General features: G+C 42.5%; 1 protein-coding gene across 6 annotated transcripts in view; it reads left to right on the forward strand.

The window, feature by feature from the left end:
* The window catches only part of LOC126386278 (transcription factor SOX-13-like), a 55,277-nt gene extending 46,764 nt beyond the window's left edge, over positions 1-8,513 (forward strand). For 3 of the 6 annotated variants that reach the window (XM_050038513.1, XM_050038515.1, XM_050038514.1), the window contains exons 11-14: positions 1,255-1,360; positions 2,480-2,650; positions 4,715-4,931; positions 7,241-8,513. In XM_050038513.1, the coding sequence (XP_049894470.1) occupies positions 1,255-1,360; positions 2,480-2,650; positions 4,715-4,931; positions 7,241-7,538 (792 nt within the window). In that variant the 3' untranslated portion in view covers positions 7,539-8,513. The remainder of the gene's footprint in view (positions 1-1,254; positions 1,361-2,479; positions 2,651-4,714; positions 4,932-7,240) is intronic. The other 3 variants (XM_050038516.1, XM_050038517.1, XM_050038518.1) reach the window with 2 other exon arrangements.
* The last annotated feature ends 4,045 nt before the right edge of the window (positions 8,514-12,558 follow it).

Genomic DNA, 12,558 nt, shown 5'->3' on the forward strand with positions numbered 1-12,558 from the left:
AGGCCGGTATATCAACAAAGAAATCTGTCAGATCTTCCTGTGGTGAGCTGGATACCGATACCGTCTTACTGAACAAACTGGATATGAAGAAACACTCACAGTCTGATTCTGACTGACAAAGGGGTCTAATCGGGGGTCAGAGGCAGGTTTAGGGTTACAGAGAGTCATGCCTCTCCTGAGGATTTAACCAACTGAAGAATAACCACGCACAGAAGCGCATTGTGACAGCTCAGCACTGTCGCTGCTGCTTTAGGGAATATGCTGTTGAGTAAACACTGTATGGAAAAGACAAAGAAGTTATGTGTCTGTTGTGTCTATTTTTAGTAAGTGAAAAGGGGCTTCAGTATCCCCTGACAAAGATGCTATCAACTGCTGCTATCCCTCTTTATGTGAGTGCAGTCATGTGCTCCAGTGAAAATGTACAACATGTTTTAATTACACACTTGACGTTAGCAGTAAAATGTGGAGCAAAATGGAAACATGCTCCTAAAGCATCTCAACATTACATAATTTGTGTGGAACTCAACAGTAAAAGTGCCGGTTGTTTTTGTTTTTTTTGTTTTGGTTCTTGTAAAAATTGTCTTCTATTCTAGTCTTGGTTTTCATTCTTTGAGGTGGCTGAAGCTTTGGTCTCAGCCTCGTCCCGGCGCAACAGCTGTTGCAGCCTCACAATACCACAAAGGCCTCAGTGTGGCATTGACTGAGCCACCTGCCCTCTCTCTTTGTCCACAGTAATACTGTACTCTGTGGCTCTCCTCCTCCTCTCCTCCATTATCCTGCTCCATCTCTGCCGCTGCTTTAACACCAATCCCAATGACTGACCTATTTTGGTATTACACTCCGCCGAACGGGGATAAATAATGTTTTACAGCTCGTGAACGGGCGATAGAAACACTGGCGGTGTGATAGTTTTGCAAATTTAGAGTTAGATTCCCAACTCTGCCTTTTCTCCTTCACCTCTCCTCTCTCAAACAATAAACACCATTCTTCCTCCAGCACGGCGTTGTCATATCCTTTCTTTGCATTTACAGCTCTGCATTATAACAGCAGCTGATATGGTGAGCGTGCAGTTTCTTTACCTTAAATAGCAACTCTGTAAAACACATGCATGCTTTGAACACACCCCTTGCACATTGGGTCATCATTTTACTGCAGTCCAAATTCAAATCGACCCTTTGTGCTCAGGTGTGAATATTTGTGTGACTTCACTGCGTGTCTGACTTCATCTGTCTTTGTCTTTTTTTATGTCTGCAGGAGTACAAAGATTCTCCCCGCAGCGAGAAAATTTCTTCCTCCGAGCGGGGTGAAGACAGACACGTTCCGCTGTCCACTGAGGACCACCTCAGCAGTGACTCTGAGGGTAGGTGTCCCCGCAGGAGCCTGTTTAATAAGGACGGCCTTATGCATTGATGTTTAGCAAATGTTTTGTATTCCCAGGCATGAGTAGTGACATGGGCGGAGTATGAGACAGTAGGCCCCTGGGCATAGACATGGAAAAGGCGCCACCACCTTTCCCTCTCAGGATTAGGAACACACACACACATACATCTTTGTGTTTCTTGTAGTCGTTTCGTGCCTCCATGAGGTCATTTTGAGGTTTTTTTTAGGCAATTTTGTGTCATTTTTTTGACTCTTTGTGTTTGTTTTGCCCCTTTTTGTAGTTATTTTTTGTCTCTTTGCAGTTCCTTTGCATCTCTTTGTGGTCTTTTTGTGGTCTCTTCCTGGTTGGAACTGTTAATTTGAGTGACATTTTGCAGGTGACAGCCAGGGGGGGCCCTGAAACTTGGTAGGCTTGTTCAGTAAACCCTCCATGAGTAGTGTCACAATTTTATGTTTCAAAGGCAGTTTACTACACTACTTATTAACATGGTTTCGTGTTACCACCTCAGAATATCGGATTGACATTTAAATATCCCAAAATAACTTGCACCACCACCACCTCCATGTTCAGCTGTATCAACATATTGCATCATCCTCTTGAAACTTTAATGAGAAAAAAGAAGACAACAAGTTTCTGGCACAGACCCAGGATGATGAATGTGGGCGGGGAAAGTCAGTCATAACTGCTTGTGAAATCGGATGTTTGTGGGTGAAGAGAAACTTCCCCTTCAACAAGTCAAGGTTAATAACCAGGTGAGAAAAAAGAGAGGTGTAAAAGAAAAGGTTAACGAACAAGAGATACAGCCACAATTGCGGGTTCAAGCCCTTTCCTGGCAAAGAGGAGGAGGCAGCTCAAGTACCAAAATGGAGGCCACAAGCTACAGCGAGTGGGTTTCAAGCTTCACACAGCTGAGCAAAGTTCCTTCAGTTGGTTTAATTCTGTCTAAAGAAGAAGTGAGACCAATCACACACTTGCTCCATCATTTTAATAACTGCACATTCAAAGTCCCGCCTTTTGCTCCCCCTTTATCAGATGTGAACTAACAGTGTTTACCCAAGGATTTTTGTGATCCACTGACTGTAGCCCTCTTTCCTGTAGGTGCCCTGTCCGTCTCGGTCCAAGGCAACTATGCTGAGGCCCGGCCCCCTCCCTCCTCAGGCCACATCAAGAGACCCATGAATGCCTTCATGGTGTGGGCCAAGGACGAGCGCAGGAGGATCCTGCAGGCCTTCCCCGACATGCACAACTCCTCCATCAGCAAGATCCTGGGTGAGCCTAGCTCTGGGCAGGGGTGGGTTTCACTCTGTGCCTCTATTCTGAGACACTGCCTGGCACATGTGAGGGCACGAATAGCCACCTGCTTGTCCCACCAGACATACACACACACACACACACACACACACACACACACACACACACACACACACACACACACACACACACATACTGGATTGAATCCTTTTCCTTGGACCAAACGTTTACATTCCATTCTATTGTGGAGAGCTGGTTGTTGGGAGCAACCACCTCTCACACGGACACACAATGACATGCAGACTTGAATACACACATGCATCCAAGTCATGCATATGTCATGTCATATGTCACATAAACCACGACTTAATTCAAATATACATTTTATTAATAATTACTTAAATACCTCATCTCAATCTGCAGAGAACTGCTCTCTCCAGTACTCTCTGTTCATTGTGGTGGGATCACTGAGATCCATGTTTGTGCTGGTTTTCACACCAATTACTACAGCAGCTAATCTCACACCTCTGTGGGTGAAGATGTGTTAACCACACCTTCACCCAGAGACAAGGAACCAATCAAATCATTTTTGGTCTAATATGAATTTAAAAATGTGCATTCTTGTGTACCACACTGACAGTGACAAAACCATAACAACTTTAAATACATGGGTAGACTAGGGCTGCATGATACAAGGAAAACATGCAATGCATAGTAACATTGTGAAATATCATGATGACGATATTTCAATCAGGACAGACTTCATATGGAGTTAACAATAATTTATTACATAGTGCAGGATATTGGTGGATAGTGGAAAGTTCTTTGGCGATTAGACGCCACCATGATGTGTATACAAAGTGGGCAGAGGTACCATGGTAAGTTTTGGAATATTCCCCTGATGGAGCTTGGACACTGGTGATGGAAATGAAGATGAGGATGATGGGATGTGGAGCAGGACCGGGCATTGAATGTTTAAAAGTGAAGGTAAATGGGGTGGTGGAGGGCCGCATCTGATTGTCCTGAAATGACACCTGACATCAGCAGAGAGGATTGAAATTAGTTGAGATCTAAATGAACGCCAAGTTCAAAAGGGGGTGTGGTCTGAGCAAAGGGGCCAGAAGTAGGCAGATAGGAAGTAGAGACGGGGTCATTGCCCACACACACTTAGGGCGCATTCACACCAGGATAGTCCAGGGGATTTGGTTCGATTGGGTGGGGAATGCCGAAAAACTTCACACCTTCATTTGGTTCGGTTCACTTTCACACTGCACTTATTAAAGCGGACCAAACCGCCTGGACAACGTCACACAGTTACAACAGCTGCTCGTTTGGGGGCGGTATTGCCCGAAACTACCACTGAACAGGAAGAAAAAAAGCACGAGGAAGAAGAAAACCCAGCTCATCGATTGGCCAGGACTAAAATGGAAATCCATTCCCTTCACAAAAACACCTAACACCAAAATGCACTGCGCTCTACATCAGTTCCTCTCTTTGGTTCACTTCCTCTCTTTGGTCCGCTGGATTGTGCGTTTGCATTTCCCACTGTAAGCGGACCGCACCAGCGTTCACTTGCAAGTGAACCGAGACCCCCAGTTTTCAAGTGGACCAGGGTTAGCTAGTTTGGCCCGCACCAGAGTTCGAATGAGTGTTCACACCACTCCAAATGAACCAAACTATCCGTGAAAGCGGACCAGGGTTCGTTTAAAGCAGACCAAATAGCACCAGTGTGAATGTGTCCTTAATGTCCCTGGCCCACATTAGATTTAATCCTGTTGTTTTTGATCTCACCACAAGATTGTCTTTAGTTTTTTTTGGCATTTCACCTTCATTGAACAGTTAGGACAGACAGGAAACAATGGGAGAAAGAGAAGCATAACATGTGAACAAGGTTCCCAGATGGAATCAAATTGATGCACCTTTGACAGACCTGAGAAAGGACGAGAACCCCAGCCAAAACTAAGTTGAAGCTACATAAACATTTAAGCGTGCTCTCTCCTCACTGCTAGAACACTTTGATTGAACTCATCTTTATTGTTTATTTACTTTTCCCTCATCCTCCTTGTGCCAATGTGTCTTTAGGCTCCAGATGGAAGGGCATGTCCAATCAAGAGAAGCAGCCTTATTACGAAGAGCAGGCGAGGCTGAGCAGACAGCATCTGGAGCGCTACCCTGACTACAAGTACAAGCCCCGGCCCAAACGGACCTGTATTGTGGAGGGACGGAGGCTGAGGGTGGGCGAGTACAAGGCCATGATGAAGAACCGCCGGCAGGAGCAGAGAGCGACCTACACACACAGGTAGAAACCAATGCACGCACCAACTTCATTTGCACAACTTTGAGAATGCAATGCACGAGAGTTTGTCCCTGGCAGACAACGCTGACAATTCGCTCCATTGACGAGAGTTTTCTCTGCACCTCCACACATTGTAGACAATGCCTGCAGCTCCCAAAGCTCTCCTTTTATTCTTTAAGACACAAACAAAAGTGGAGTATTGATACCGCAGCTGGGCTGTTTTTTTTTTCAGTCTGTCCTTGACGATGAATAGCATCCCTTGCCATTGTTCCCTCTAACTCCTCCAACTAGTTAAGCTGGAGGAGTTGGAGGTTGGAACTGTTAACAGTGGTTGGTTTTGAGCGTTTTTCTGTTTCAGTGATGTTTTTCTTTGCCTCCCAGATATGCTCAACACATCTTTTGTCTTTTAGACTCTTTTGAGAGAAATAAACGTCAATATCAGAACCTCAAAATGGCCTTAGATTTCATTTGTGATCGTGTTATTCATATCGGCTTTCTTCAGAGTGACTGGGATACTGTATTTTAAAGACCATTATGTTTTCACTTCCTGTTTCTAGGTGTGTGTAGGTTGGCAAGCTAGGTCAACGAGCCTCCATTTTCCAGGTGCAGTAGTTTTGCATGGTTGATGGGTCTTAACACTACAATACCCATGAGCCTTGGCTACCATTGCTATAGATACAGTCGGTGTCTAGACATGGTCTAGACATGGTGAGGGTGGAGTAGACGAGGGGGAAAACAGTCCTTTCCCTCAGCCTGTCAATGCTGGGAAAGTGCAATTTTTAAACAAACATAAGAGACACTATTAAATTTACTACACGATACAATATGAGTAGTTAAACTTACCATAATATCGTTGCCCCGCAGCCATCAGCACAGCCATTGATGTAATAGACTGGTGTGCTTTAGTGAATTCCATGCATGTTTGGAGACAGTATGGCAGTGCTAACGGTACTCAACACCATTAGCCATCAACCATTTTTTGCTATAATGTCATCACATACTGGGACTGTCAAATCTCAAGAACTACATTTTCTTGGACGCTCACAACTTTTTTACCATTGGCTAACACTGAATAAAGCATTAGACCCTTTTTGTTTATCCAGGAACAGCCCCCAAATCACAATCGCCAAACCCACCAGATCCCATTTAAATAAACAGTAATTCTAGCATGTATCGAGTCAGCGTACTCTCACATCTAACTGGATGAATTAAGGGTTTGTTTCAACCAAGCCAGAGTTGGTTATTGTTAAAACAGTGGAAAGACGAACTAGGGTTGTTTTTGTGAGTTTTATTTTATTTCTTTTGACTCTGAAGGAAATGTGTTTTACAATGATAAAAGTACTGATCATTTAAATGGAGTCTGGTGGGTTTGGTGATGGCGATTTCGGGGCTGTTTCTGGTTAATCAAAAAGGATAACAAAACGGTCTATCTCTGTAAGGATCCTTTCCATAATGTTGTCAATAACAATCCTGTCCTGAGCCTGTCAGTGGCAAAAACAAGTTCTTTTAGTGGACGTAGCTTGATGGTGCACAATTGCCCTCCATGTTTACATTGCTGGCTGCCGTCAGCTGCAGTGGTCTCACTCATTGCTGAACTATTTTCAAAAAATGTTGTTCCCATTACTCACTTAGACACAAAAAACATGGGGAAATCAGGTCCAGGTTGAAAAATACCCATTAACTCTGGATTTATAAGCTTATTCAATGTGCAGAAAGACACACAAAAACTCTTTGGTGTAGTAGCAAATGCTTCTTTCCCCCTGGCATGAAAGGATGTGACATTTTGTGGGCTTTCCCATAAATACTGACTGTATCTGTGGAGAAGAGGTCAATCAGTGTTGCAAATTCAAAATACTTTGCCACTAAGTTTGTGAACAAAATGCTTTTTATGCTCACAAGGTTGAACCTTTGACATTTAATCAAAGAATTAGATATATTTTGTTTTCTTTTGTACTGATGATTCAAACAGAAAAGTTATATGAATGGTGAATCTCAAATGTTACATCCAAAAAAAATTTCTCCTCTTCTGAAAAATGAAATAATATCATTAGAATTTGTATGTCCTTGCACAAAAAGGAGAATTCAAATTTCAGTTTGATTTAGATAAATAATCAAACATATTCATGCGTACTTGTTTAAAACCAGATGAAACTGTATCAACAGTTCAGACTAGGCAGTGGTTACTGTCCATTAAACTCATCACCTTCATGATATTAAAGGTAAAAGTCTCTGAATATCAGCAAACTGATGTATCAATAGAAAGCTGATTCATCCTACAGTCTTATGGTACGCATCACTTCCTGTCTTTACAGTCAAACAGAACCGCAGCAGATCCACTACTCCCACAGCGATGGCCAGTACCCGGGCGGTGCCAGCTCGGTCTCAGTGGCAACCATGCCCTTTCACCCCGCATTACTGGAGCACTACCTGCCACAGGTGCCCCCCACGATGCGTCGAGCAGAGGGCCAGGCCACACCTACGTCCCTGCCCAGAGAAAGAGAGAGGGAACGAGAGAGGGAACGAGAGAGGGAGCGGCCGCCGTACAGTGAAGGAGAGGAGAGCGACGCGGGAGAGAGGAGCGAGGGGGAACTGGTGCTCCTGACAGACTGAAGTGGGGGAGTGGGGTGGGTGGGAGAGGAAAAAATGGCGGTGAGGAATGAGAGGGGAGGGTAGCTGAGGAGGAAGGGAGCTCTTTGTTGACTGACAGTCGGAGAAGAGGAATGGAGGAGGAACAGGGGAGACGGGAGGGATTGAGTTGTCACCAGATGATAAGATTGCCCCTCTGGTAGGCAAACGTGAACAGATGTGGTGAGAAAACGTCATACTCACTCCTTTGTAAATTAGTTGAAATTAGTAGAACCCCCCCCCACACACACACACACATAGAGGCAAGCTCTTGTGTTACTCATTTCCCTTCATAGACATGTCATCAGCTGCTTTGTTTTAGAATACAGAAGTCATACTTAAGTTACAAGGGAGAGGGTTTACTGTTTAATCCCTTATGCTACTTGCTTTCCTCCCATGTTGACTTTTGGCACCACAGGGATTCTTCTCATTGGAGGAAAGTTTAAAACCACACACGTTTACCAGAATCCCTGTTTTCACCTGTTTGACAGCTGAGTTACTACTCTGTGGTTGAAGCAACAGGCCAGTGATGGAGCTGTATGTTATCAGCATGTCAGTACTACCCCCTGCTGGTAGAAGCTGGTTATTACGTCATGGAAAAACCCAGAGCAGCAGCATTCCTGTCTGCTAATTTTCACATTAAGTATCTCAGTGTTGAGAACACTGACACTTGTTGCACCACATGCTCATATATTATATGACACTCACGCAAGTCATGGATCAGATTGTCTGGAGTAGTATGGAACCTGGAGTTTGGCAGATTATAGTGCTCCAATTTAAATTTGATCTTACAAAGAGAAAATAAATAGAGAGATCGAAGGTTTGTTTCAGCAATTTGGTAAGATATATAAAGATGGGGGGCTCAGATTAAAAAAGAATGGTTAGCAGCAAAGGCTGAGATGCTGCCCTACATGCCAGCTGACATAAAGGGCAGTAAGTAAGTAAGAGGCTGAGATATCCTGATCCTGATATCCTGATCCAGTGTTTTAGGTGCTTGAACCATACTGAGGACTAACCTCAGTATGGTTCAAGCACCTAAAACACTGGATCCTACACTTCCCATGATGCAGCTTCATACCCTGCCACATTAGACACCCACTTCCTGGTAAATGTCCATGTGGTTTCAAAATTTAAACCCCTACTTTCTAACTCTGACTTAAAAGTATACATTGTTAGTCTCTAATCTCACACTGATAAACCCTTTTGACATCATCAGGGTTATTTTTCAGACATTATTCTGCTGTTCTCACAGCCTGACAAGTAGTCGTCATGACAAACAAAATGAACCTAATGTGTAAAATGTATTACATCACATCAGATCACATCACATCAGCATTCTGGAACATTGTTTACTTGAAGCAGATAAGATACATCTTTAAATTGATCTCACTTAAAACAAAACTATGGCAGATGCCAGTCATTGCTTCACATACATGTAGTGGCTCTCGACAGAATACGCAGAGTTTTGTTTGTCACCATTATAGACTGTATATGAAGATGAGCGGCACATTTCCACTTACCCCCACTGTACGAAAATGAAGCCAAAATATCCCAGATACGGCTGCTGGTGATGTCATTTGGAGCCGGAGTCTGCGTGGTAACGATCGCTGTGGCGTCGAATTCCCGCCCAAACACTTTGTCCAACCAGTCTTGTGCAGCACCATTGATCGCAAGCACACCAGTGGCACACATAGCTGTCAATCATGACCTCAAACCCCATTAATACTGCATCAAATAACTAACTTTGAAGAAAAAATATCACTTCAACGTACAGCTGCATAATAAGAACTACGTAAAATGACAGAAACCATCTTTGGGAAAAATGTATTTGACATTTACATTGAGTTTTTAGTTTGGCTCATGTCCCATTGCTAAAATGGTGGGGTGGGGTTTATGACCCATACTGCAGCCAGCCACCAGGGGGCGATCGTTACGTTTTGGCTTCAATTTTGGGGAGCTGTCCGTCATGTCGTCCATCTATGGTCACCATGGTTGTAGTAAATGTTTCAGTTAAGGCAAAGCAAATTTATTTGTGTAGCACATTTCATACAGAGCGGTAATTCAGCGTGCTTTACATAATGCATTAAAAACAATTTTAAAAAAGCAGAAAGACAAACTGCATAAAATCATTCAAATGCTAATTAAAAGGATAAAAATCTGAGGGGTCTGTCACAGCACCCAGTGGTTTACAATCAGACCGCCAATGAAATCCTTTTTAAGAAGTTACATCCCAGATAATGTACAGTAAATTAACAATCTAACCCTCCTCTTCCTCGTCCTCCCACATCACACTGTTCAGTTGAGCTGTGTTGTATATGCTGTATTTGTGTGTCTATGAGTTCCCTCTCCATAGCACAGTGGGTTGACCTCAGCCTTACCTATTTTTTTTATACCTCTGTGTTTGCTTCTTTGAGTGTTAATTGATTGTCGTGTTGAGCACCTCCTATCTGTGTATCCAAATGTCAGCTGTTGTTTTCGCTGCTTTTGAGATGCAGCCTCTTGCAGCACTGCAGAAAATATCCAACATGCACCATAATTTTTCAGGAATTATTTTCATATTTAAAAGGCTCAAAGTTAAACTACATGACATTTTTGCAGACAGATCAATCAGCGTCGTAGTGGAATTAAGGTAAAGTTCCATCTGAATAGGCTAAATTGTTGTCTTCTTGTTTCATCTTTTATTTCCCTGTTCCAGCTATCAAACAGAGCCAAATCAATCCCAAATCACACGTCACGTGGAGGCTGTTGTTTATCGGTAGGATGTTCTCTCTAACAGTTACAGAGATGGAGAAAAGGTCCATTAATGGTTGTCAGCTTTTGACAGTGAGGCTAAATAGAAACAAAGTTTTTGGGTAACTGAACCACTGGTCAACTTCATGAGAACGTAGAAACCAAAATCATCCGTGAGTCCTCAGTTCGTTTTCGGCTACAGTGTGCCACGCTAACAGTTTAGCTTGCTGAGTGATATTTGGCTCCATGTTAGCACTTAGCACTATGTTCTTTGATAGTAGGGCTGCATCACTGATGATTGGAGTTAACATATTGGCATACTGATTGTTTTAGAGGTATGCTTTATTTTGTTTTTCTTTGTAGGAAACAGGTTAGTTCCAATAATAAAACTTGGTTAGCTTCATGCTAATGATGCTACAGTTTAGCATGCATGGTCCTAAGTGACTGTAGGTTCCAAATTTATTTAATGAGTTAGTTTTAACGTCAAAAATAGTTTGAGTTTGAAGTCAAAAGTAGTCTTAAACTGTAGTTTAAGTTGTAGTTTTATGTAAAACATTGTTATACTTTAAAGTAAATGTAGGACAAAAGATGTGCAAACGATTAACTAGCTACTGCTTTACCTCTTTCCATGTAACGTCGTGGAAAAAGGTAAAGGTGTTGGATTTTTGGAGAATGTGTGCCTCCCCAATTCAATGCTCAACAGATGAATATGTGGTTGCCACAAGTAAAATAGTGCCAGAAATAAACCTGCTACATCCTACTCAGTATGTTTATCCATTCGCATGTTGCTATTAGCCTGAAGGAATCTGTGGCTAACGCTTCTAATCACATGGATAGTTTTGGTGTCTTTGTTCTCAACACTCAATAACCATATTGACTAATAGGGCAATGTAACAAAATGTAGTGTACCTACATAACACTGGGGCCAATCCACTCTTAGCTAGCTGCAAGCATGACAAATCAAAATGGCGGGAAAAGAGGAGTTTCAGGCCTCGATGTTTGGGTTTGGGGCTCATCCAAAACAATCAGGGTCAGGGCTGTGTGGAGAAAAGATGCTGGCTTTTGTGCACAGAGATGGATATCAGAGGAAAATGTTTATCTTATTTTAGCGGAGACATGCTGAGGAGTCGTTACCCCTGCTGATGTAAATATAGAAAGAGACTTTATTTTGTTTATAAGAGCCTGTGTAATTTAAAGGTGTATGTTTCTCTATGTTTTCAGAGTTTTGTGTTGTTGTTTTTTCGTTTTGTTTTTTCTTGAAAGACAATAAATTGGTTGTGCTAATTGCGTTTGGTACGATTTTTTTTATTTTTGTGTGTGTGTATGTGTGTCTGAGACAGGTGTGGATCTCTCCCCACAGACCTTGGTTCAGTTGGTTCAGTAATTACTTTGCTCAATAATTCAGGTCTCCCAGAGGTCGTTCCCTGGGTAACACATCACCTCAGCTCTTTTCAGCTCACGCCTGCATAACACATTATATCAGCACAGCAGTGTATACTTGGATGTTCTACTTTTCTCTTATATATCTAATGTAAACTGATTATTCAAGTCTTAGTAAATAATTTTCACTATAATCTTAACAGGGGACCTCGAAAAGTGTTAAAAAAATTTAACACAGCTTTAACTAATAGCACTAATTATACCTGGATTGTCCAATCAGACGATCTAGGTTCAGGTCCACATAAACTGACTGGAACTGATGCACCTAAGTGGATCACAACTGCACTGTAAAAGGCTTAAAAACTTAAAAAAAGTTCTGGTAATTGGGTTGTGAACAACTTCCTGAGACCATTGTTGGGAACAGACTGCAATGACTTTGTTGACCCTCTGACTTTTCAACTAGTGCAATCAGGTCAAATTTCTATTTGTCCATTATACTTGGCTTATGACCAAATACCTGCAAAACTAATGACACTTGTGTAGGCTACCTTGCGTATTTTGTGCTAACTGAACATAGTAAATACCAAACCTGCTTAACGTTAGCATGCCGACATTAGCATGTAGATCACAGCACTTCTGTGTCTAAGTAGGCCTCCATTCTCACAGGACAGCTAGTGTGGCTGTAGACTCTCAGGCCTTGTCCACACGTCTACGGGTATATTTGAAAACATTTTTTCTTTGCGTTTTGACCTTTCGTCCACATGTGGGAAAAAACATTCTTTGGTAAAACTTAGTCCAGGGCGAAGATCAGAACTCCCGAAAACAGCTGTCTTGGAGTATGCACTGTTATCTGCTTTGTGAGGCGGCATTTTGTGTCCGCCATGTGACCAAAGTA

This window comes from Epinephelus moara, chromosome 24 (genome assembly GCF_006386435.1).
Source record: "Epinephelus moara isolate mb chromosome 24, YSFRI_EMoa_1.0, whole genome shotgun sequence".
Lineage (NCBI taxonomy): Eukaryota > Metazoa > Chordata > Actinopteri > Perciformes > Serranidae > Epinephelus > Epinephelus moara.